At 45.1% G+C, this 27004-nt stretch overlaps 1 protein-coding gene across 1 annotated transcript in view; it reads right to left on the reverse strand.

The window, feature by feature from the left end:
- MLIP (muscular LMNA interacting protein) overlaps positions 1-27004 on the reverse strand; it is a 59675-nt gene that overhangs the window by 19559 nt on the left and 13112 nt on the right. Inside the window, exons 2-8 of the mRNA XM_087718956.1 lie at positions 20419-20514; positions 19223-19591; positions 15050-16621; positions 9188-9259; positions 8053-8118; positions 4750-4833; positions 4598-4657 (exon numbers count right to left, since the gene is read on the reverse strand). Of these exons, the coding sequence (XP_087575082.1) occupies positions 4598-4657; positions 4750-4833; positions 8053-8118; positions 9188-9259; positions 15050-16621; positions 19223-19591; positions 20419-20514 (2319 nt within the window). The remainder of the gene's footprint in view (positions 1-4597; positions 4658-4749; positions 4834-8052; positions 8119-9187; positions 9260-15049; positions 16622-19222; positions 19592-20418; positions 20515-27004) is intronic.

The raw sequence follows: 27004 nt of genomic DNA on the forward strand, positions 1-27004 counted from the left end.
GTGAGAATGGAATCTGAGACCGATGAACTGGATCCCAACCAGAGGCGGGTTCCTACCAGTTCGCACCTATTCGGTAGAACCAGTTCGTCAAATCCACCGAACCGGTTAGAAGAGGTTCCACCAGTGGACCCGGAAAGCAGGCCACACCTACAGAAGAGGTTCCAAACATTTTTTTGAAACCCACCACTGGTCCTTGGATATGATTATTCTACACCATCATGCTCCTATTTATAAAACTCAGTGCCTCTGTGAAAGGTAAGGATGACTACTGCGTTTGTGGTGCAATCAGAACATTGCGTGTGTTGAAGTTGTTTGAACGCAAACCAAAGATGCCTTTCAAAAAACAAGTTTGCATCATATTCTTATGCATGCCAGTGCTGTGTGTGAGGTAATTTAAGGTGGTTCTGACAAGTGTTGTCGGCATCTTCATATCCGGTCACATGGGCAGCAAGCCACTCCCATCCGGTCACACGGGGGGCAAGCCACTCCCACAAAGGAGGCCATACCCACAGAGTAGGTTCGAACAATTTTTGAAACCCACCACTGATCCCAACCTATTAGAGGCCAACACAGAACTGTCTTTAGCTGCAAAATAACCACTTGCTTACGGCCCACAAGGTCAAATCTATATATTGATCAGCTGTCAGAGGCCGAGAAAAAGCTAAAAGAAATAAAAAGGCTAGGAGAAGAAGGATTCCCTGGCTTTGTAAAGGAAGGTGGTGAGAATGCCAATACTGGCTAGTGTACACACACACACACACGCGCACACACACACACACACACAACTACAATATTCTCTGATACAGACAATTCAAAGCTTAGCACTGAAGGGCCATTTGAAACATAAGTACTACAACTGGGGGAAAAAGCATGTTATACAAGTGGTCCTTGGTTTATGGCCACAACTGACCCCCAAATTTTTTTGTTCTTAAGCGAGACATTTGTTAAGTGAAATTTGCCCCATTTCATGACCTTTCTTGCCTCCGTTGTGAAGTGAATCTGGACTCCCTACATTCGCTGGAGTTGTTCAGTTCGTAACCTGGTTGTTAAGCGAAATCTGGCTTCCCCATCAACTGTGCTTGTCAGAAGGTTGCAGAAGTGATCCCATGACCCCGGGATGCTGCAACCGTCATAAATATGAACCGGTCGACAAGGAGCCGAGGTGGCGCAGTGGTTAAATGCAGCACTGCAGGCTACTTCAGCTGACTGCAGTTCTGCAGTTCGGCTGTTCAAATCTCACCGGCTCAGGGTTGACTCAGCTTTCCATCCTTCCGAGGTGGGTGAAATGAGGACCCGGATTGTTGTTGGGGGCAATATGCTGACTCTGTAAACCGCTTAGAGAGGGCTGAAAGCCCTATGAAGCGGTATATAAGTCTAACTGCTATTGCTATCTGAATTTTGATCAGCTCACTATGAGGATGCTGCTAAGGTCGTAACTGTGGGAAACGGTCATGAGTCACCTTTTTTCCCCCCAGTGCTGTTGCGATTTTAATGGTCACTGGATGAACTGTTGTAAGTCGAGGACTACCTGCATATAGAAACGATCCACATCGTTGGACCTGGGTACTTGAGAGACCGCCTACTGCCAATTACCTCCACTAGACCAATTAGATCCCACAGATTAGGCCTCCTCCGAATTCCATCCGCCGGCCAGTGTCGACTGGCGACTACCCGGAGGAGAGCCTTCTCTGTGGCTGCTCCGACCCTCTGGAACGAACTCCCCGTGGACATTCGAACCCTCACCACCCTCCAGGCCTTCCGCAAAGCCCTTAAAACCTGGCTGTTCCGACAGGCCTGGGGCTAAAGATTCGCTGCCCCTATCTCGAATGGTATGATTGTTGTGCTTTTAACTATGTATAGTTTTGTGTTCTTGTTAAACTGTTTGTATCCCCCCTTCCCTTTTTGAGTTGTGAGCCGCCCTGAGTCCCCTTAGGGAAAAGGGCGGCATACAAATGAAATAAAACTAAACTAAAACTAAACTAAACTAAACTAAACTAAACTAAACTAAACTAAACTAAACTAAACTAAACTAAACTAAACTAAACTAAACTAAACTAAACTAAACTAAACTAAACTAAACTAAACTAAACATAAAAAGCCAAAAGAGAAGGCTCGTCCTGAAATCTGTCACAGTTGCTTAGGTGTAAAAGAACACCGGCAGAATTAACAGAGATAACAAGGCCGCCACCCTGCCAAGGCTTTAAGAGGCTTCTGCTGTTGTTTCAACAACTCGTATTACCCCCAAATGCTCTTAAGCCTTTTCTACACAGCTTTGGGACTCTGCCAACTGGAATATTTTAAAATATCTGTGCCTGCCACTCCTGACTCCTGGGAAGATTGCCAAGGTGTAACGGGAGGGTACATCCAGGAAGGTTTCTGATAAGGTACGTATATTCTTCGGGGAAGATATCCAGAAGTGCTGAAGGAGGGAGAGAAATTTGACTCAATGCACCCGTTACTATGCGTTCTCAGGAGGAGCTAATGAACTCAATATAGGACCTTGGAGTTTGGGGTTTGGAGTTTATTCAATTTGTAGGCCGCCCTATTCCCCGAAGGGACTCAGGGCGGCTGAACAAAAGCCAAGGGAGGGGAAATTACAAAAAGTAAGACAGAAACAATCAGACAATACGAACAACTTAAAAGCACAACAGACACAGCAAATTCGAGTAGCGGGGGGGAACTCAACCCCAGGCTTGCTGGGACAGCCAGGTCTTCACGGCCGTCCGGAAGGCCTGAAGGGTGGAGAGGGTCCGAATCTCCACGGAGAGCTCGTTCCAAAGGCATTAAATCGAGTTTGCCCAACATGACAAGAACCACCAATTCATTAAAGGCGTTTCTACCTCTGCGTGAAGGGGAGATACCTCTGCACCCAGATAGCCAAACCTCTATATCTGGATCATCAACAAACTCTGTGGCTGATATTGCTCCATTAAGCAAGACGAGGCGATGCCTCAGTATAAATCAAGGGGAATTCAGAGTCCCTACAGAATCCTTAAATACTAATCAGGGCTCAAGAAGTGAATCTCCTGCCAAATTTCCCATGCAAGTCAGTTTAAATCCAGTGATGAAAAAAGATTCTACAGGGCCGGTTAGATCCTTCGACCATCATCTATTATTTTCATATAAATGATTCCATTTCTTTCAAACTGTCTCCGGCATATGTAAAATTAGGGTAAAAACTAAATTCCTGTATAACTCTTATCAAAAAGATCGGAAGATACTTCTTCATCTTTTTTCTCTTCCTGTTTTACTGTTATTCCTCATTTTCTGCTTTTCTAATATTTGTATCATTTTTATCTTTCTAAAAATTCCTTCGGTAAATGTTATATTAATTTTTTAAAAATCAAATGCTGTTCTATGTTGTCAGAGTGAAAGCAAAAGGAAAGGTTAGAGAACTTTACATCTCCCTTTTTACTACTTAAGTTTAGCAGTCATCTTCACATCCCTGTTTCAACAACAGCAACAAAAAATACCATTGAGACTTTGATGGGGTTTCATTAGCAATAGCACTTAGACTTATATACCGCTTCACCGCGCTTTACAGCCCTCTCTAAAGGGTTTATAGTGTTTGCATATTGGCCTCAACAATCTGGGTCCACATTTTACCCGCCTCAGAAGGATGGAAGGCTGAGTCAACCTTGAGCCTGGTGAGATTTGAACTGTCAAATTGCAGGCAGCCGGCAGGCAACAGAACAGTGGTGGGTTCCGGATTCCGTTGCAACCGGTATGGTTACAAAGGGGCCCAGCGTCCTCCACATGAATGCGCAGAGAGCTCACACACACACACACACACACCTCGTACCTTCCAGCGACACCTCCGCAAGCCTCCGCAAGCTGCTCGGCGGAGAGTCGCACAGGCGGTGTATGCGCCATACACGTGCAAAGAAGTGCCAAAGGCTTTAAAGACAGGTAAGGAGCGTGGTGGGCAGATGGGCCCTCCCGAGCACGGTACCCGGTGCTCCAGGCAGACTCCGGTATGCCCGTACCAGAGGTGGGGTGCTACCAGTTCGCACCTATTCGGTAGAACCGGTTCGTCAAATCTACTGAACTGGTTAGAAGAGGTTCCACCAGTGGACCCGGAAAGCAGGCCACACCTACAGAAGAGGTTCCAAACTTTTTTGAAACCCACCACTGGTCCTTGGATATGATTATTCTACACTATCAAGCTCCTATTTATAAAACTCAGGGCCTCTGTGAAAGGTGAGGATGACTCCTGCGTTTGTGGTGCAATCAGAACATTGCGTGTGTTGAAGTTGTTTTAACGCAAACCAAAGATGCCTTTTTAAAAACAAGTTTACATCATATTCTTATGCAGGCCAGTGCTGTGTCTGCGGTAACTTAAGGTGGTTCTGACAAGTGTCGTCGGCATCTTCATATCCGGTCACATGGGCGGCAAGCCACTCCCATCCGGTCACATGGGTGGCAAGCCACTCCCACAAAGGAGGCCACACCCACAGAGTAGGTTCGAACAATTTTTGAAACCCACCACTGGCCCGTACACCTGCTACCCACCATTGCAGCAGAAGTAGCCTGCAGTACTGCACTCTAACCACTGTGCCACCGTGGCTCATTTTCATTCGCATTCTTATTCACTTACTTTGCCCGTATTTGAATCGAGTACGCTCTTCAGGGAGCCTGGAGAGGAATTACATTGGCGCTGTAAGAATGGATTGAAAAGAGCAGGCGTTCAATGACAGAAGGCGAAAGGAAGCAACCCGAACAAGGAAGCGGCTGTTGACGTTAGCATACCCTGGGCAAAGGCTCTTGCAAGACTTCATCAATAGCAGCACAAAGTTCTTCCGTTTGTTGCCTGAGTTGGGCAGGCGAGCACATCTACGGGGTTTTTAAAAGAGAGAAAATTATTTCCTCTGATTCTCAACTCCAGAGATTAAACATCTTGTTAGCCCCGCTTCTTTCTCACAGGACCTGCTGCAGCAGCTGGTCCTTGACTTACAACCACAACTGAGCCCCAGATTTCCATTGGCAAACAAGATGAAGTGAGTTTTGCCCGTTTTATGTCTTTTCGGGGCCACCGTGTTGGTTCAGTTAGTAAGCACAGTTCTTAAATGAGTCTGGCTTCCCCCCCCTTGACTTTACTTGCGAGAAGGTAAACAAAAGGGACACTGTGACCGTCGTAAATGGGAGACGGTTGCCACGCATTCTGATTTTGATCCCATGACCACGGGGATGTTGCAATGGCCATAAGTGTGGGGGGAAAGGGCCAAGAGTAGGATTTTTTTTCCAGTGTCATTATAACTTTGAATGGTCATTAAACAAATGGTTGTAAGTCAAGGACTATCTGCACCGAGATGAGTTCCACTTTGCGGAGCTATTTGATCAGCACTGCACTACTTTGGATGACCACTAGATGGTGCCTAGAATTTTGTGGTATCTCGCAGAGCTATTTGATCAGTACTGCACTACTTTGGATGACCACTAGATGGTGCCTAGAATTTTGTGGTATCTCGCGGAGCTATTTGATCAGCACTGCACTACTTTGGATGACCACTAGATGGTGCCTAGAATTTTGTGGTATCTCGCGGAGCTATTTGATCAGCACTGCACTACTTTGGATGACCACTAGATGGTGCCTAGAATTTTGTGGTATCTCGTGGAGCTATTTGATCAGCACTGCACTACTTTGGATGACCACTAGATGGTGCCTAGAATTTTGTGGTATCTCGCGGAGCTATTTGATCAGCACTGCACTACTTTGGGTGACCACTAGATGGTGCCTAGAATTTTGTGGTATCTCGCGGAGCTATTTGATCAGCACTGCACTACTTTGGGTGACCACTAGATGGTGCCTAGAATTTTGTGGTATCTCGCGGAGCTATTTGATCAGCACTGCACTACTTTGGATGACCACTAGATGGTGCCTAGAATTTTGTGGTACCTCGCGGAGCTATTTGATCAGCACTGCACTACTCTGGATGACCACTAGATGGTGCCTAGAATTTTGTGGTGTCTCTCTTGCTTTCCCCTCAGTGGTCATCAGAGTTTTGCAACCCAAACTGAGCGTTCCTGGTACTGGGGAAATTTCTTGGCATTCTTCTCTTGATAATACCCTTTCTCAAAACATAAAGACTGGGCGGTGCTATGCAGAATTTGGGAAGCTGAAGACATAAGTCTCTTATTTCAACTTTTTTCTAGCTAAACACTTCCCTCCCCCCTCCAACTTGCCGTAAGAGTTTCCCACCAAGAAAAATGAAAGCCAAGGAAATCTCTTGTTGGTGTGCTTTCTGCATTTCATCCTGTTAAGTATATGGTAGTTTGCACAGTCCATGGCTCCACTGTGGACCCCATGTCACTCAGATCAATGTGATTGGTTGCTGTTTTCCCTCAATCGGCCATAAGAGGGAGCCAGAATGACTGTTAGCTCTCTGTTTGTTAGATGCTGGGCTGATCTGATCTGAGTGTTTTGGAAGCTGGCTGTTAGAAAGTGCCGTGAGCTATTGTAAGTTTTGCAACTGCTAGCAAACTTCGAGTACCGGACTGTTTGTATGTTTATGGACTATGTTGTTTGGATTATCCCTTAACTGAAAGACATTGATGACTGACTGTCTTATCCGTGTATGACTTGGACTGTTTGATGGACTCTGATACCTCTATTTCCACGGAAGTAAAAGCCTACTTAAACTGCAGTGTCTCTGTATGCGGAGCCAAGGTGGCGCAGTGAGTAGAGTGTAGTACTGCAGGCCACTTCAGCTGACTGCTATCTGCAGTTCAGCGGTTCAAATCTCACCGGCTCAGGGTTGACTCAGCCTTCCATCCTTCCGAGGTGGGTGAAATGAGGACCCGGATTGTTGTTGGGGGAAATATGCTGACTCTGTAAACCGCTTAGAAAAGGCTGAAAGCCCTATGAAGCGGTATATAAGTCTAACTGCTATTGCTATGCTGGTTTGTGTGTTCTCCAACACAACTCTCACAAAGCTTCTCTGAACGCACACAATCTCCCAACGGGGATCTTACCTAACAGCTGCTTCGAATCAGATCCATTTTAGCAGCACCCTTGAGCCAAGAGATTGCCGAATTTATGTCCAACAAGAGATTTTTAGACTGTCTCAGAAGGTCCCAACAACCACAATGGGTTTTAACACATTTGCATTTGCTAATTGATAAAGTCCTTGCAATCTTGCACGCATGCAGCCAGCATCTGCACAGGCGTTGTGTGTTCCCCACCCTCCCCTCTCCAGTTCATCCCAATTTAAACCCTACATCATTTTTAGCTCATCTATCCAGTTGATGAAGACAGCTGGAGCTCACTAAAGCTTATACTTTTTAATAAAATGTATCCATTGGGAAAGCTGGGAAAAATTAAACCTGATTTTGGACCCTCCTCCTCCTCCTCCTCCTCCTCCTCCTTCTCCTCCTCCTCCTCCTCCTCCCCAACCAGATTATTTACCAGGTGTTTCTAAAGTTGTGCAGCAATAGCAATAGCAATAGCAGTTAGACTTATATACCGCTTCATAGGGCTTTCAGCCCTCTCTAAGCGGTTTACAGAGTCAGCATATTGCCCCCAACAACAACAATTCATTTTACCCACCTTGGAAGGATGGAAGGCTGAGTCAACCTTGAGCCGGTGAGATTTGAACAGCCAAACTGCTGAACTGCAGTCAGCTGAAGTAGCCTGCAGTGCTGCACTCTAACCACTGCGCCACCTCGGCTCATCAGCGCTTCCACTTCAAAGGCCAAATGGGGCTTCAGTGGTCATATATGAGCTCACCGTGAAACCAAAGGATTCCTATAGGATTTGGCTCAACAGAGGTTGAGGGGAAGAGGCATTTTTTCCTAGGATTTGTGCGCTTGCTTTAAATAGTTGCGCAAGTTGCTCTGAAAACACTAATCCATTTTCTGAAGCATTTTTTTTTCCACTTTCAGATGCAAAGCATTGCACAGTGTGTCACCTCCAGGACATCCATAGCAGGGTGCAGGCTGAAGCAATTCTTTCCCTATTCAGTTCTGATTGTGGAAATTTGACGAGAAAACAATACAGCCAAAACGAAATGAATAAAATAAGAATCAATTAAACACGGAGAAATCAATTGTCACCTCTGAATGGGTATCCAGAGTTCCGTCCTCAACTTCCTCTTCTGCTTTGGTTTGTTCATCAAGGGCCTATGAATGAATTTGTATAATTCTGATATTAAGACAAGAATAACAATAACAACCCACTTATATAATATCTGACAAAGTAATTCATATCATATGCTAGTCAACTGTGACAGATAGTCAACCCTCTAAGCATTATAATATAATTAAAATAAGCTCTTGTATAATTTATTTTGTTGGTTAAGCAGCTGATTTTTGAACACACACAAATTTATGGGAGACAGCTCCAAAGTAATGGTGTTTTTAAAATGTACACCCTAAAGTGTCCAATCTGCAAGTGGCTATGTGTTCTGGAGCATCTGAAGTTTCCAAGTGCTTTTCAATAACACGTCTACGTAACTCATGTGAGAACTGTTCAAAGGGAAGATGTCTAAGAACTAGGTAACCATGAATAGTGCCTCCTGGTCTCGAAACAGGCCCAACTGGTGCACAAAATAGAATTGTGCCAAGGGTCTCCTAGCCATGTCTACCACCCAATATCGAGTGATATTGGGTGCACCGAGGTACACCCACGTTACACCTGTCCTCCACGAGCTGCACTGGCTACCAATTGGTCTCCGGACGCAATTCAAGGTGTTGGTTATCACCTTTAAAGCCCTACATGGCTTAGGACCAGCGTACCTTCGAGACCGCCTGCTGCCACATACCTCCCAGCGGCCAGAAAGATCCCACAGATTGGGCCTCCTTCAGATGCCGTCAGCCAGACAGTGTCGGCTGGTGTGTCCCCGGAGGAGAGCCTTCTCTGTGGCTGCTCCGACTCTTTGGAACCAACTACCCCCAGAGATCCAGACCATACCCACTCTCGTGGCCTTCAGGAAAGCTGTAAAAACCTGGCTGTTTCGGCAGGCCTGGGGCTGTTGACCTCATTGTTGAGGTCCAGCCCCGATTAGAATGAATGTATGTGGTGTTGCGATTTTAAACCGTTTTTGTTTTCTCTTTTTTGTAAGCCGCCCGGAGTCCTTCGGGATTGGGTGGCATATAAATTTTACAAATAAATAAATAAATAAATCTGCTTATGCCCTTAATTTCAAAATTAATATTAACACCAGCCCATATCTTTGGGCACCCAACTAACCTTCTGTTCCAGAAGCAGTGTGTTTGTTGGGATGGCTGCAAAGGCCTTGTAGCTTGCATTGATCTTGTGCGACTGTAAATCATAATTAGAAAGGGGAAAGATGTGATAGCGTTCAAACTAATTCCTTTAAGACTTCAATATGGGATAATGATTGCACTTGTATACTGTGGCTCTTTAATTCCAGTGTAAAAATAGGACAAGCTGAATATATTGATAGACAGTAGAAATACACCGAAGGGAGGAGTAGAGGGAAAGAAGAAAGAGGGGGAGAGAAGGTGGGAGAGAGGATTGGAGGGAGGAGGAGAAGGAAGGGAGGGAATGTATTGGGAGAGAGGAGTGATAGAGGGGGAGGGGAAGTAGGGAAGTAGAGGGGAATGTTGGAAGGAAGAACGAAAGTTGGAGGGGGGCGAAAGAGGGTGTATGGTGGGTCAAGGTGGTATATTGGGTTTGTATTTTGGGGGGTATTGTTGACAAGAGGGAGGGCTGTGTTTATTGCTCAATGTTTTATGCCCCGGTTATGCACAGTATACATGTGACTGTACGAAATGAAATGGGAATAAAACATATATTTACACTTGAAAAAAGACTTCAATATGAACACTGTCTTAGTATAAGGGAGGAAAAAAAGTTACACAGTAAAATGATTTTCTGCCTTTTTAAAGTATCCCCCTCAATGCCATAATTTATGTCATAGGGTTCCCTTTATAATTTATTTCCGAGGCCGGATATCTATTCATATATTTTAGTCAGATACTTTTTTTCTTTCTGTCCCTAGATGAGATATATTCAGTTACAAGCTCACTGAGACCCTTGTGAAAAGAGATGGATGATCACCTTTAGGGGGTAATTTTTCTTCCACTATCTCAGTGTGAATCTCAAACTTGTTAACCAAGTAAAAATACAATATCTGAACTGAGAAGGAAAGGGATTTTTGCGAAGAAGGAAAAACTTTTCTGTCTTGTTCGTTAGCTGTTCCACTATTTCGTTTATTAGGCAACAACAAAACACTAATTAACCAAAACATCTCAGAACCTGCTTGGAATAATTTCACTCTTAATGTCATTCAACCTTCAGAAAAAGTGGGAATTTTTTGGCCATCCTTTAATAAGCTTCTATGCTCTTTTTAACAACTCAGAGGGTGTTCTGCAAGGCAATTGTAACAAATTACATGAATGTTTTCCTGTTGTCCCCGCTTTCTTAAGTTAGGGGAGAGGTGTCAAACTCGATTTCATTGAGGGCCACATCAAGGAGCCAAGGTGGCGCAGTGGTTAAATGCAGCACTGCAGGCTACTTCAGCTGATTGCAGTTCTGCAGTTCGACTGTTCAAATCTCACCGGCTCAGGGTTGACTCAGCCTTCCATCCTTCTGAGGTGGGTGAAATGAGGACCTGGATTGTTGTTGGGGGCGATATGCTGACTCTGTAAACCGCTTAGAGAGGGCTGAAAGCCCTATGAAGTGGTATATAAGTCTAACTGCTATTCTATTGCTAAGGTTGTGTTTGACCTCAGGTGGGTGTGGCCAGCTCTGCATCTCTCGGGTTTGGGGCACCTGTGGTGGCCCGAGCACTCTACCGATGAAAATGAACTCCTGAGTTCTGTTTTTGGCTCAGATGGCCTCCTGCAACCCTCTGCCAGCAAAAACGGAGCTTGCGGGAGCCACACGCTGCCCTCCCAACCTCCATTTTTGCTGGCAGAGGTACAGTGGGCCTCTGCTGTTTCCAGGGCAGCCAGATCTAAGTACCCCATGAGCCAGATCACTTCCTTTTATTCTTTTCTGGCATATTGTAAAGCATTGAAAGCAGAGGTGGTATTCAGCCAGTTCTCTTTGGTTTGGGCGAACCAGTAGCAGAAGCTGCAGGAGGCTCCGCCCACCCCCCCCAATGTAATGCGTGAGCACTGCGCATGCACAGAAGATGGTGCACATGCGCAGTTGTGGCACATGTGAGTGAAGTAAGCGTGCACGTGTGCTCACATTTGCGAGTCGGTAGGGAAGGTAAGTGAATCCCACCGCTGATTGAAAGGCAAATTTAATTTCTCTTAAATCATCACTGTTCTCGTCCTCACTTTCCCTGCTATCCCACCATTTGCATCCCCGGCATGACAAGAACTTTAGTTATCGAAACCAAACGTCAGTAACTCTTACGAGACAAAGTGGATTTGGCAGCTCACTGATCTCCCTTGTACACAGTCGTTTGTCAGCATTACAATTAGCACTAAACGCCATTTGTTTTACTCTATTCTTCGCTGCTTGCCTTTCATCCTGTCCCCTGAATAAGAATTTTGACTCTGCGGGGTCCCTTTCAATGAAGTTGGAAAGCTGGGATTTAATTAGGGATTCTGCATGTACGTGCCCAGCTGCAAATATGACCGGGGGGGGGGGGGGTGGGCTTCCATCGTCGCCTAGCTCCTGCCCACCTAGCAGTTTGAAAGCATGCAAATGCAGGTAGATAAATAGGTACCACCTCAGCGGAGAGGAAACAGCTGTCTGTAACATCCTGGTGGCCACATGATCATGGGAAAATCTTCAGATAGTGCTCCTTAATGGCCCTTGAAATGGAAATCACCACTGCCCCCTATACAACTAGCAGAGTAAAATCCATAGAGACTCCCTTCCTTTTTTCTTCTGCTTGTGCAGAATTTCAGAGAGTAGAACTGTACGTTTGACATGCCCCGTGTATTGTGTGTACTGTCACAGAAGAACTGCAATAGTAGTCACAGACAAGAGTTCAACATGCAGCAAGAGGCAGTATCATTATTATCACAGTCATGGTGTTTCACTGTTCTGATGACAATGAGTTAAGTATGGAGAAGGTTAGATCCTACTATGGATCCAGAGGTGGGTTCCTATCAGTTCGGACTGGTTCAGCCGAACCGGTAGTAACTTGGCGGCCTAGGTCACTTGAACCGGCAGTGACCCTGGCCTGCCACACCCCTGAACCGGTTTTCTCGGCGGCGCCATAGGTGCTGCCATCTTGTTTTTGCCTTCTGCACATCTGCAGAGCAATTTTTGTTGCACGTTGCGCGTGGCGCATCCCTGAGAAAACCAGCAGTAGCGTCAGCCAGAATCCACCCCTGATATGGATCCTATCAGCAAAGGAATTTCAGCTGATAGGATTGAGCAGAGGAGCCTTTTCTGCCATGGACCTTCTCCAGGGGTGGGTTCCTGCCAGTTCTAACCTCTTCTATAGAAGAGGTTCCACAAATTTACAGTGATGTAAATTCGGGAGGGCAAAAAGGGCCTTCCCAGGCTCCAGAGGCCCTTTAGAGTTCCTGAACTTCCAATTGGCCCTCCCCAAGCCTCCATGCGTGCCCTCTCCACTTACCTGCAACCAAAATGGGCTATGTGGGGACTCCTGGGAGGGGCAAGGTGGGTGGGGCCAGCCAGGATTGGGATTTGGCGGTTCTCTGAACTGCACAGAATCTTAGCTAGAGGTTCTCCCGAACCCCTGTGAACCCCCAGCAGCCTAGCCCTGGTACTATCAGCTTGCATTGATCTGGCCTGCAGACCCACAAAAAATTGGGGAAGGTTTCAGATAAGGCACTTAAGAACCTTTCCTGCAATCCCAGAGGAACCTGTCGTCACCTGGAGTGATGTTATTAAAACTGAAAGTTAACTGTTCTCCTCTATTATGCTTTTAATTATCACTTATGCTGCCCACAATGCTTGACGGTCCACACGGCTGTTGAGCATCCTTATCAATGAAAGCTTTAAGAAAGAGCCGAGGTGGCGCAGTGGTTAGAGTGCAGTACTGCAGGCCACTTCAGCTGACTGCTATCTGCAGTTCGGCGGTTCAAATCTCACCGGCTCAAGGTTGACTCAGCCTTCCATCTTTCCGAGGTGGGTGAAATGAGGACCCAGACTGTGGGGGCGATATGCTGACTCTGTAAACCGCTTAGAGAGGGCTGAAAGCCCTATGAAGCGGTATATAAGTCTAACTGCTATTGCTATAATATCCTTTAGTCCCTCTGGAGGGAAATAGGCAGTTCTTAAATATGAAGAACAAACTTATAAATAGCGTGTACCAAAGTCTCCTATAAGTGGCGCAGAACTATATCAGAGAAAAGATGGACGGAAGCTGCCACAGACTGAGTTAATAGTAGTTTTGTACAGCTGACTCCATATGAATTCTTGACAATTTACAAACAGCTGCCTAAAATCCATGCAATTAGCAGTCCGGAGGCCCAGAGTTACTTTACACTAAACTAGATGGGAGGATCTCAGCCTCTGACCCAGGGTTGGGTTCCGGCAGGCACCACTATCCTTTTGATCATGAGCACACCGCGCACGTGCTTAGAGCCGAGGTGGCACAGTGGTTAGAGTGCTGTACTGCAGGCCACTTCAGCTGACTGTTATCTGCAGTTCGGCGGTTCAAATCTCACCGGCTCAGGGTTGACTCAGCCTTCCATCCTTCCGAGGTGGGTGAAATGAGGACCCGGACTGTGGGGGGCAAGTTGCTGACTCTGTAAACCGCTTAGAGAGGACTGAAAGCCCTATGAAAGCGGTATATAAGTCTAACTGCTATTGCTATTGCTATCTACAAAACAGATACCGGAATAGAATAGCAACCAGTCTCAAGTCACTACATTGCAATTAAAGGGATTTCTGGAAATTGCCTTTGAGAGAGAGAGCTGCGTGCTAAAATATCATAAATGAGGAGATGGGTGGTTTGTGTGCATGAAAGAGACATTTGCCTCTGCAACTTTGGCTCAAAAAGAATGTAAAAACATCCTTTACAGATGGGGGGATGAATGTAAAAATAGGACGTAATTATTAGCAGTCTTCATACATGTAATTTATTATAAACCAGCATATGCTATGATTTACACGAAGAACTGATTTTATATGTAAATATTTGTAACCAGTAACAGAACTGCTGTCTGTTATACTGAAGTTTAATTTTAAGCATTTTCACAGATCAAAGTTAATTCCTACCAGCAGCAATCATTGGTTTTGATTAAGGGGGTCTTCAAACCAGCCCACTCTTACCACAAACTTGAACCTTCAGTGCTCCATGAGGTAACAATCAACAAGGCCAGTTTGTAGCATACTTAAATAAATTAAACCAGTACATCCTCCTCAGTTGTTTCTCGTACTGACGAGCACAGATTGAATTGTCAGACTCTCATGAATAAAATGCTAGAGAAATACTCTCCGTGTACAGGTAGTCCTCAATTTACGACCATAATCGAGCCCCAAATTTACGTTGTTCAGTGAGAAATTTGTGAAATGAATTTTGCCCCATTTTATGATGCCACATTAGTTAAGTGAATCACCGCGTTTCTTAAATTAGTGACATGGTTGTTGATTGAATTTGGTTTCCCTGTTGACTTTGTATGTCAGAAAGTCGCGAAAGGGGGTGACCTGATTCAGGGACACTGCAACCGTCATAAATGTGAGTCCATTTTCAATTTACATTTTACATTTACATCCAAATGTAAGCCACGTGACTCTGCAACAGTCATAAGGGTGAAAAGTGGTCATAAGTCACTTTTTTTTCAGGGCTGTTGTGACTTCTAGCAGTCACTAAATATTCAAGGACTACCTGTAACTCACCTGTTTGTGAAATGTAATAATTCTGAAACTTTACAAGCGTGGTAAAAGATACTATCTCAGGCTGCAAACATACAACAAAAGTTGATTTGGAAATTTGGAAAATCAAAGGCGGAAATTAAGCTTTGCAAATACATCCCTACATATCCAGATTGCCATAAATCTCTTTAACATATAAGATTCCCCCCCCCACTCTAATTACAAATGCAATTATGTCTATATTTACAATTTTATTTTAGTTGGGGTGCCATTTTCCTGGAACAGAAATGGAAAAAGGATTAGAGGAATAGAAAGGAGCAATCAAGATAGTACCTGAGGAGTCTTATTCTCACAATCAGGAGTCAAGGAAAAGGACAGCGGTGAGCTAGTCTGCCTTGATCTTGACAACTGTGGGCAAGGAGAATGCTTTCTGGCCAGGGATCCGGGTGGCGATATTGCTGGCGGAGACTTGTGTCTTGAGCAGGGCGAACAAGCTCTAAAGTTTGAATGAAGAGGGGACGATGCGTTTGTCTGAAGCAAAGGGGAGTTGATGTCACAGCCTGGAGGAATAGTTGATGGCAAGTCTTGGCGATAAAGAGGCCAATGAGTTGATAAATTTTCACCTCGGTCCTTTGCAAAGGTATGTAGAAAGGGTTCTTTAGGCTGATTGCTAGAATGCACAGGAGCTGGAGAGTAAGACAGTTTTGGTGTTGTGGGAGAGACTCTAGGCCTTTGGTTGACCGCAAGGGTTGGCGCTGGATGGGACTTGGTAGTAAGAGTGGGAGACCAGGTGTATACTTTCGTAGACTTCTTTGGATCTCGTGTTTTGATGACCCTTTGCCTCAAAACATGGGGAGATAAGGAAAAACTGGTCTGTTTGGGTTTTAACAGAGGAGAGACGACGGTTTTCCGGTAGGAGGAAATCGTGGGTGACAAAGGACGCAGTTTGTCAGGGGAACGTGCCCCGATATCAAACATCCTTTGAGGGGACAGAGACCAAGTTTGAAGGGTAGGACTCGACCTCGAGGAAACCATCCTATTCCTTGGCGCATTAGAAAGCCCGGAAAAGTGACCTTCACTTCGGTATGGGGAATCGGACCTGAAGATAGAAAACTGGGATGCGGCTTTCTTGGGAGTGGGAGGGGTAGTTTTAAATTTCTGCTCAGTTGCCAGAGTTGAAGAATCAAAGGAATTGGGAGAAAAAGTGGCAGGGCAGGACGCGGGAGAAAATGGCCTTTTTGGAGAAGACCCCGACTTCAGAATAGCAGTCAAAAGAGAAAGCCTAGATGGAAGAGGAGATTTCACTCGAGACTCTGGCGGGTTCCCACTAAAGGGCACTTGGCCACAGTGGATGTCGACATTATATATATTTGAGGAGGATCCGTGTAGAGAAGGTGGCAGTTGCGTGGGACTTGGTGATAAGACGTGCGTGGTGATATGAATGGGAACCTGGGGCCAGGAGACCGGTTTCTTGGGAGGAAGAAGAGAACAGGCCTGAGGGGACGAGCCCTGAAGACCATCTGCTGAGGTGACAACCTGTGAAGCAGGACAGGGATCCTTGCTTAACGGCAGCGACAAAGAGGTGGGCTCCTTTTCGGGTTTGCGACTTTGAACATTGTGGGGTAACTGACCATGATCTACAAGGTTCTCACATGAGGAAGGAAGTATTTTCGGTGTGGAGGAAGGTAGACTGGAAGAAGAAGTAGTAGATTGGAAATAGGTAGATGTCTGGTGGACGTAGGATCCATTGGCAGACCGCCACTGGCTATGAGATTCTTGCTGAGAAGAAGTCTGGTGGCCTGAAGTGGCCAGTCCGTGTTCTACTTTCAGATTAGTTGGAGAAAGTAAAGGAGCAGCAGGTGATTTATGGGAAAGATGATCAGGAGCAGACAGAGGAGAAGTTAACTGGAGAGGGGAAAGAAAAAGAAGAAAAGGTTAGAATCAAATCTGGAACGTCTACCGAGTTCTTTACCTGGGAGTGTGGCTGTCTTAATTTCCAGAATTAAATAGCAGAGTGAGATAGTTTAATTTTAAACTATTCACATCCATTTTTATTGGCATGGAAGAAATTATCTGTTTCCCACAGCTGTTGCCCCATCGTATCATAAGAGCCGAGGTGGCGCAGTGGTTAAATGCAGCACTGCAGGCTACTTCAGCCGACTGCAGTTCTGCAGTTTGGCTGTTCAAATCTCACTGGCTCAGGGTTGACTCAGCCTTCCATCCTTCTGAGGTGGGTAAAATGAGGACCCGGATTATTGTTGGGGGCAATATGCTGACTCTGTAAACCGCTTAGAGAGGGCTGAAAGCCCTATGAAGTGGTATATAAGTCTAACTGCTATTGCTATTGCTACTTTGCAAAAATATGAAAGGATCTACAATGAAAACAATTCTAAGAAGCGAACTGAAAAGGCCCTACTCGCCCTTTCTGTCAATGGTCCTTCAATTTGACCAAATAGTTGAAATCAGTGGTACATGCAGCTTCTCATACGTACATGCCAAGGATGTTGATCAGCCAATCGGCATGTCCCTTAGTCTTTCCTGCCTATTTTTTTAAAAAACATCTTTCAGTGAAATCAGATGTTCCACAGGGGTTTCTCAAGCGTTTTCTATCAGATCAAAATGTTTTTAAATACCAATTACTGCCCATAAATACCCATTATGGAAAAATAATTTACATGGGATAATACCCGTGGTGAAATTCAAATTATTTTACTACTGGTTCTGTGGGAATGGCTTGGATGAGCGTGGCAGGGGAAGGATACTGCAAAATCCCCATTCCTTCCCCACTCCTGGGGGAAAGATATTGCAAAATCTCCATTCCCACCCCACTCTGAGTTTGAGTTTGAGTTTCATTTTATTTATATGCCGCCCCATTCCCTGCGGGACTCAGGGCGGCGCACAAACCCAAGGAGGGGAAGGGAAAAACACAAAAGCTACAAAAATACAGGGCATTTAAAAACCACCAACAGCCACACGATTCGAGAGGGGAAGGGAACTCATCGACCCCAGGCCTGCCGACACAGCCAGGTTTTAACGGCTTTTCGGAAGGCCTGGAGAGAGGTGAGGGTCCGGATCTCTGCGGGGAGTTCGTTCCAAAGGGCCGGAGCCGCCACAGAGAAGGCCCTCCCCCGGATAGTAACCAGATGACATTGGCTGGTAGACTGAACCCAGAGGAGGCCTAATCTGTGGGATCTAATGGGTCTTTGGGAGGTAATTGGGGCCTCTGGGGTCAGCCAGAGGTGATATTTGCTGGTTCTCTGGACGACTCAAAATTTCCGCTGCTGGTTCTCCAGAACCTGTCAGAACCTGCTGAATTTCACTCCTGGATAATACACATGCGTTGCCATTTCTCAGGGCAATGGGAAACTAGAAAAGAACCCTCTAGGACAGTGGTAGTCAACCTGGTCCCTACCGCCCACTAGTGGGCATTCCAGCTTTCATGGTGGGCGGTAAGGGTTTGCTGTAACTCTGCTTTATAAATTTTAAAGTTACTTCCCTACTTTATAAACCACCATTACTGTGGAACCGGTGAGCAGTTAGAAAATTTTACTACTAACAGAGATACAAAAGTGGACCGTAGATATAAAAAGGTTGACTACCCCTGCTCTAGGACTTCATGAGCTCCATTTGTAATAATTTGATCATGTTGGTATTGGTTGTGGCCCAGGATTGATTCAGACACAACATTCCTTCAGCCATCATGAGGTCTACAGGTAACATTCACTGTCAGACCAACAACCAAAAAGTAAACAATACCCCAATCTAGAAACTGCCAAACAAACTAATGGTAAACAGCCCAACCAAAGAACTTCCAAACCCATTCCGTCAAACATTGATAGGATGGGTCACTAGAATATAAATTGAGACCAAATCCTACTTCTAACTAGCACTGATGATGTTACCCTGTTTTGGTAGTGAAACATCTGCAAGAAAACAAGCTCAGGGAGCATCAAAGACTCCTTATTTCAATCCTGACCTACAAATATTCTCCTTTATTGGTATGATGCCACCAGGGGTGGGTTTCTCGCCCCGTTCCAACCGGTTCGGTTGGAATGAGGCCGGCAGCGTCCTCACGCACGTGTGCACGCGCGCGGCGCACGCATGCGTACTAGCGTCTGTGCGATGCTCCAGCTGCTCCTGGAGGATCGCACAGGCGCTGTATGCGTCCTGCGCATGCGTGGAAGCGCAGAATTCATCAAAACCGGGTAAGGAGCGGGCGCGCGGGCACACACGGGCGCGGGGGGGGGCTTCGCCGTTCCCAGAAGTTACTTACTTCCGGGTTCGGCGACCAACCGGATCTCAGGGACCACCGCGAACCGGTTGAAACCCACCCCTGGATGCCACCCACTCTCTCCCCTACTCTTACCTTCTCCCCAACCCTGTGTTTGTGTGTGTGAACTACTCATAGCTCAGACTGTTTCCTTTCCTGAAGTATAGAAATGGAAAAAAAATATTACGTATTCGATTTGCATAACCTCCTAACTCAACGACGACCCTGGGCATTACCTGAGAGGGTTTCTGTGAATTGGCTGAACTGCAGGGAAGGCCGATGTGTTGTGGCATCTGTGGCACATTCTCTTGTCCTTTGCACTCATCACCACTGGGCACATGGAACGCAGCTAAACCCTTGGAACTTTCATGTCCGTAGCCGTTGCCCAAAATAGCCTGCGTATCTTCATCTGAGTCGGTGATGAGAACGAACTCAGCTTTGAAAAGATCCTTCCCATCCATTCTCCCTCCCTTTGCCTTGCCTTCTTGGGATTTGAAAAGTCTGTGCTTATCGTTGGGGCAGCTGGCAGCTTCACCAGTTCCCTTGTTTCCACTTCCTATGGTTGATGACTTCTCCACTTCTTTTGTTCCAGCAATTACTTCGTTCTGAAGGAAGGGAGAAAGGAAGGAAGGAAAGGAAGGAAGGAAGGAAGGGAGGGAGGGAGGGAGGGAGGGAGGGAGGGAGGAGGAAGGGAGGGAAAGAGGAGAGAGAGATGACTCAGTGTTATGTGCTGCTATGCTTCTCTCCGTGCATAATGAATTAAAATTCCTACAGAAACCAGGACAAATAAATATCCAAGAAATAAAATACATACAGTATGTGTCGAGAACTGAGGAAACTAGCTATTGAAGGGATATGCATTCAATTTTTACCACCTCTACCCCATTTCACAAGCACATTGTCGGTCAGAGGACAGGGTCTTAAGCTACAATCAGCTTCTTGGTCCCTTTCGAATGACACCAAAGACAAAACCGGAAGAAATAATTCAATCAATATCCAGGACAGTGCAGAAATCTGGAACAGCTGCAGCCGGGCAGTAGGGAACATGGAGCACTTCACATAACAAAGGCCAAGGGAAATGACTGGGATTCCCATGATTATCAGAGGGATAAATTTGGAATAAAATCCCATAGGTATGAAAGAAAACAAAGTTTCAAGCCAAAACCTTTTCTAGCAGACAAAACAAAAAGAAATATAACTGTGAAGTTTTGCTTGTGGCTCAAGACAGTTTAGGTTATATTTCAACCAAATTGGGGATGGGTTCCTGCCAGCATTGCTTTTCTGCCTATTGTACCCAACAGGATGGACATATTTTGAGACAATTCTCCCCATTTCCCACTCCAACATAACTGAGACAAAGATTAACATATAAATTAGCAAAATAGATTTTTTTTTTAACACTCTTATATTCAGATCCTTCTGCAATACTCACACGGTATGTTGTGCAGTCAGCAAGGTAGCATTGAGTTGGCAGTCTTCCGAGGGAGGGCACAAAAGTGAAATTAAGAAATCCAGACTCCGAAGGAACCTACAATAGATGCAGATACTGTATAGCAAGGGAATTGAACAAGCATAGCATTTTGCTGTGTGGCCGGCCTATGTTACATCACCCAACAGATACTGCTACGGTTCATTCAAAGAATTGAGGAAAGACAGGCTCTATTTTTTTTTTATCACTCTGCTGTAAATATTCACCAATTTATGTCGACTTTGGCATAGTCATAAGCAGTTACGGTGTTGGAGTAGGAAGGTCCCAGTTCTTCTCCACCCATAGGCACAGAGTCTCATTGGGTGACTTCAGAACAGCTGCTTTCTCACAATCCAACCTACTGTACAGGCCTCTTGGGAGGAAATGAGAGGCAAGAACTCTATGCAGGTCACCATAAGATGCTGAATTTCTGTCTGTCTGTCGGCCTGCCTGTCCGTCTGTCAGTGTATGTGTATATCTCTGTCTCTGTCCCTAGCTACCCAGTGGATTCCAACCAGATTCCAGTGTTTACCTTAGAGGCATCTACCTACCAGGGGTGGGTTTCTCACCCCGTTCCAACCGAACTGGTTGGAACGGGGCCGGCAGCATCCTCGTGCACGTGCGCGGTGCACATATGCGTACTAGCTTCTGCGCGATGCTCCAGCTGCTCCTGGACGATTGCGCAGGCGCTGTATGCGTCCTGCGCATGCATGGAAGCGCAGAACTCGTCAAAACCGGGTAAGGACCGCAGGCGGGCGGGCGCGCCCTTCGCCGTTCCCGGAAGTTACTTACTTCCGGGTTCGGCGACCAACCGGTTGGCAGGGACGCCGCGAACCGGTTGAAACCCACCCCTGCTACCTACCCTAAGTTGAGTTGTCTCAATGGATCCGGAGCACAATTGAGTTGCAATCTAAAGGAAGTCCATGCTACAAAAGAGATCGCCAAGAAGAACATGTACACTAAAGCACAGCCCCTTGTTGCCCGCTGTGCCCACCAAACTAGAGAGAAGTCCTGGTGTCAGTTAAGGCTGTAGGACGGCATCGCACTATACAAAGCGAAAGTGAGCCACTAGAGAAGCACTCAGTAGGAGCAGAGGCCACTGCTTTTCCTTCAGAAGTTGCTGCTCAGAACTTTCAATGCAGAGGAGCCATTCTTCAAAAGATACCATGGGACAGTCACAGAAGCACGAGGACTGTGCATTCTTGAAGATGTATGTAAGACCATTTTGAAGAGCCGAGGTGGAGCAGTGGTTAAATGCAGCACTGCAGGCTACTTCAGCTGACTGCAGTTCTGCAGTTCGGCTGTTCAAATCTCACCGGCTCAGGGTTGACTCAGCCTTCCATCCTTCCGAGGTGGGTAAAATGAGGACCCGGATTGTTGTTGGGGGCAATATGCTGACTCTGTAAACCGCTTAGAGAGGGCTGAAAGCCCTATGAAGCGGTATATAAGTCGAACTGCTATTGCTATTGCTATTATAATTGTAGTTATAACTGTTATAAAGAAGAGAGGACCCAGACCGTGGGGGCGATATGCTGACTCTGTAAACTGCTTAGAGAGGGCTGAAAGCCCTATGAAGCGGTGTATATAAGTCTAACTGCTATTGCTCTTGCTATTGCTATTTTACCCACTGGGAGAGGAAGGGCACCGAAGGCTTGCATGTCAGCATGATTTGTCAGTATGGTCGTTTGAGCAGCTTGTGTGAATTTCTTACCCAGGTCAAAGTTCCCATCAATTATTTCACAAATAGAGCTGGCAACAGAGTTGGACAGTGAGGAGGTTGGGGAGGAACATGGGCCAGTCCTGGAGGCTGGGGAAGGCCCACAAGAGGGCTCTGCGTCTGAGGTAGAGACGGGGCTGAGGCCGGCTGGCAGTTATCAGGTGCCTATGGAGCTAGACAGCATCGAGGCAGAGGAACAGCTGGAGCCTGTTCCCAGTGTGCGCATGTGCAGAGCTGCCAGAAGAAAATAGCAATAGCAATAGCAGTAGACTTATATACCGCTTCATAGGCCTTTCAGGCCTCTCTAAGCGGTTTACAGAGAGTCAGCATATTGCCCCCAACAATCTGGGTCCTCATTTTACCCACCTCGGAAGGATGGAAGGCTGAGTCAACCCTGAGCCGGTGAGATTTGAACCGCTGAACTGCTGATCTAGCAGTAGCCTGCAGTGCTGCATTTAACCACTGCACCACCTTGGCTCCCACTGCGCCACCTTGTAGTAAGCATACCCACACCCTACCCCTATAGCACATTTAACCAATTTTAGAAGTTGAAATTCATGAATATTGCACTAAAAGGCGTTTAAGGCAAGAGAAAGACACTTAAAGACTAGGTGAGGGGGGGGCAGGATTGTCATGAAGAATATCTATGTGGTCACCAAGAACTGACAATGATTTGATGGCAAAAAAAATATCAATCAATTAATTGAATCTGGCAACTGCGTGGACATAACCCAACCCTACAGTTTTCTTAGTCATAGAAAAGTTTTTCATTACCTTCTTCTGAGATGTTTTCTAACAATTATCTTATCATTCCTGGTAGCCTCCCTTCCAAAGGCTAATCTCGACCCACTCAAGATTCGGTTCACCCACATAACACCTATCCTCCGCGAGCTGCACTGGCTGCCTATTGGTCTTCGGATACGCTTCAAGGCGCTAGTCGTCACTTATAAAGTCCTTCATGGTATTGGACCTGGGTACTTGAGAGACCGCCTGCTGCCAATTACCTCCAATAGACCGATTAGATCCCACAGATTAGGCCTCCTCCGAATCCCATCCGCCGGCCAATGCCGGCTGGCGACTACCCGGAGGAGAGCCTTCTCTGTGGCTGCTCCGACCCTCTGGAACGAGCTCCACGTGGAGATCCGAACCCTCACCACCCTCCAGGCCTTCCGCAAAGCCCTTAAAACCTGGCTGTTCCGACAGGCCTGGGGCTAAAGAGCTTTTGCCCCCCCCCCCCCTCGAATGGTATGGTTGTTGTATGCTTTTAAATTGTGTATTGTTTTGTTTGTCTTTTTATCCCTTATCTGTATCCCCTTCCCTGACTTGGATTGTGAGCCGCCCTGAGTCCCCTCCGGGGAAAAGGGCGGCATATAAGTGCAATAAATTCAAATTCAATTCAAGATATACCCAGTGAGTCATTGCTACTCACTGAATTCACTTAAGATATTGAATAGCTACAAAATATTTATACTTGTTCAATCTATGTGGAGGTTTACCTTGTTCAACCAATCTGTGTTATTTTTTAATAAACAGTTGTCTTTAAGACGTTATAGACGTTCTATTGGACAACACTTATATAGCAGAAGCTGGTGGGAAACACAACTGGAAGACTTTCATGGAAGGAACCATTTATCCCTAAAGAGAAATTGAGGTTATTGTTTCAGCGGAGGCAAATGTTAACATATGGCAATGTCTGCCTTCCAAATGAAACTCTCCTCAGGGAGCTGCACCAATTGACATTTTCAATCCTGCAGTTGGGCTTTAAAGTCAGCATACATCATACTTGCTAACTAATCTGTGATATTTACAGTTGCACAACTGGCCCGGGATTTCACAGAGCTATGAATAGATCCGGCTCACCCGCGGCAACAATTTATACTTCACGGGCTCATTCAGATGGCTTCTATTTCGGTAAACTCAAAAACTAAATTAGTATTGACTTTACAGTGGTAGAGACCAACTTGATTCTGCACCTAATAACAGCAGCAAGACTGTTGGTGGCGCAACACTGGAAGAAGGAAGACTTGCCTACAATTCAAGAATGGACATTGAAAGTTACAAACTTAGCTGAGATGGCTAAAATATCGGCATATCTTAAAGATCACTCAAATGAGAGATGTAAACGAGACTGGAAAAAATGGATTGACTATATACAAAATAAATACGGGACCAAGAAATTCCAGTTAGCCTATGCTTAAGATCAGAAATGATTTAAATTGTTTAAAGTTAGCTCAGCAAGAAGAAGCTAAGATCAATGTAGAGATGTCATTAATTTTTTTTTCTCAATAGATTTTAGACTGTGTTTGTTAAAAATCCATACCAGGTACGGGTTCTGGGAAGTCGGGGGGGGGGGAGGAGGAGGGGGGTTGGGGGGAGGGTGGAGGGAGGGAGGGGTATACATTAGGCTAGACAAGAATTTGGTGGTAAACTAGAACTATTTTGACACACAAAAAAAATGTACTCCGATGTCTCACTGATTGAGGAATGATGAAATGTTTGTTTTAAAAGAAAATAAAACTTTTGAAAAAAAAACACTAAACTAGTCATACAGAGTTCCGCAGTCCATAATTAAAAAGTCTCCCCACTTCTCTGAATATCTTGCAGGTAACAGCATAGATAATATATTCAACACGTCTAACTCGCCACAAGTATAACCATGGCTTTCAAGGTAGTTATTGCAGTTTAAAATTCATGCTGCCTTGCAAACACCTGCAATCAACATCTAGTCTTACAGCATCATCTCTACAGTATGCCACAATATCTTTCTTTTTTTAAAAAACTAAATTGTACCTGTCCTTTGTCAAGCAATTCCTTCTGTTCCCTGCTCTTTTCCCCGCATCACATGTGGAGATCAGGAACTCCCAGATGTCTGCTATGTAAAGCCAATGTGGGCACCAGGTTTTAGAGAAACGACGCTTGTTCCAGTCACAAGTGAAATTCCTTTATTGGGATATTTGGAAAGTAGGCGGCATATGTGGGCATAAGAAGCATCTGGAGATAAACAACCTCTTTGTACAACTTTCGGCTAAAATGAGCCGTGGTTAAAACAATGAGGCTGCTTTCAAGAGATGTTAGTGGAATTTGCTCATTAAACCAGTGTAGCATTAAATCATATGTCATCTTAATATAAAATATACAGCATTTTGAGAACAATGAGTATACTTATTCCTAGAAAATGTTTTCTTATGGGTTGGTGAATATTAAGCCAAAAATTCCAAATGACTAAACTGAAAGTCACTAAGCCTTTCCCATTTTTTTAAAAAAACCATCTTCCCAACCATGATGATTATTCTTGTTGAGGACAAAGGACTCTGTAACATGCATAAGACTCTGTACATATTTCTCTGATGTGTGGGAATTACCTCTTAGGGTTGATGGAGATGTGTAGATCAGTGGTGGATTTCCAAAAAAATTTGGAACCTACTCTGTGGGTGTGGCCTGCTTTGTGGGAGTGGCTTGCCAGCCACGTGACTGGATGGGAGTGGCAAAGACATAGGTGTCAAACTCATGGCATCACATTGCCATCATTTCATGATATTTTTTCCTCTTTGTGGAGCTGGGTGGGCATGGACTGTGTGTGTGATGCATCCAGCACCACGGGCCACCAGTTTGACACCCCTGTGCTAGAAGATGGAGAACATGTTGCGTTATGAGGTAGTGGCAGTTTGAGAAGAAAGATTCTGTGCTGGTTATCACATGTCCCATAACACAACAGCCTTTATTCAATGCTAGAATATACAAATTGAAAAAAATTTAAATGTATATTTCCTGGTGGATCCCGTGGTAAATAATAAACGTAAACCTGCTTAAGTTTTTCCAGTTCAGCTAAGGTTAGCTATGAGGTCACCAATGTTATGCTCATTAAGGTTCTGTGCTCATCACATAAAGTTAACTTTTGCAAGATGCATTACTGCAGGATTTGATGAGACATGTATATTCGCTTTCATTCATCAGCCGCATTACTAGCAACAGCTGTAAAATGTGAACAGCTAAAAATGTGCCACAACAAACCAAAGACATCCTTCATTTGTTTTGAAAGGTAAACCTAATGTGAGATTCCTGTTACTGAAAAGGTGAAGAATGGTAATATAAATAAACAATTCCTTGTTCTCTTAAATTATACACCACCAATTGTCTCCTCTCTTTCTTAGCTAAACACCTTAATATTTATAGACTCTTCCAGCTTATCTTTAAGTGCTTTCCTAGGAGAGCGTGTTGGTGACAATGAATGAATAAAGTAAGAAACGTAAAATAAAAAAATAAACGTGAAAAACATGTAAAAAAAATAAGTGCCAAGGCTTCAGATGAGTTTTGCAGACGCTGAATAAATCTGTAAGTTGCTTTCCAGGTAGAATGAACAAGTAATTCTTGGACATCTTAGCTCTTTTTTGATCTTCAAAGAAATTAAAGAAAGCAATAAAACCAATATTTAAGTATTCAGCCTGCACAAAACTTACCAAAAATCTCAGCTGGATTCCCATTCATTCATTGATTTAGACTTGTTTGAATGAAAAAAACATTTTAGAGTGGATTAGAGGGCAGGAATCATCCCCTACATGGAATTAGTTTGATGAGACATCTCTACTCTATTGAGTGTCTCTCTTCAAGCAATCACCTTGCTTGAAAAGAACTTCTTGAAACCCATTTTGAGCGTTTTAAGTATCCAAGTGAAAGCAGCAGATTTCTCAGCCTCTTAAACATGCAGTGCAGGTGTGTATTGGGACTACAAGGAGTTCCTACATGGCTTCTTGAAATGGAGGAGAACTGTTATCTGGGATCCATTTGCAAGCTCTGTGCTATCAACCAAGTGGTGTGGAGAATAGCAATAGCAAT

The sequence above is a fragment of the Thamnophis sirtalis genome, unplaced genomic scaffold, assembly GCF_051295495.1.
Source record: "Thamnophis sirtalis isolate CommonGarterSnake01/CBP01778 unplaced genomic scaffold, rThaSir2_p1.2 scaffold_6, whole genome shotgun sequence".
In the NCBI taxonomy this organism is placed as follows: Eukaryota; Metazoa; Chordata; class Lepidosauria; order Squamata; family Natricidae; genus Thamnophis; species Thamnophis sirtalis.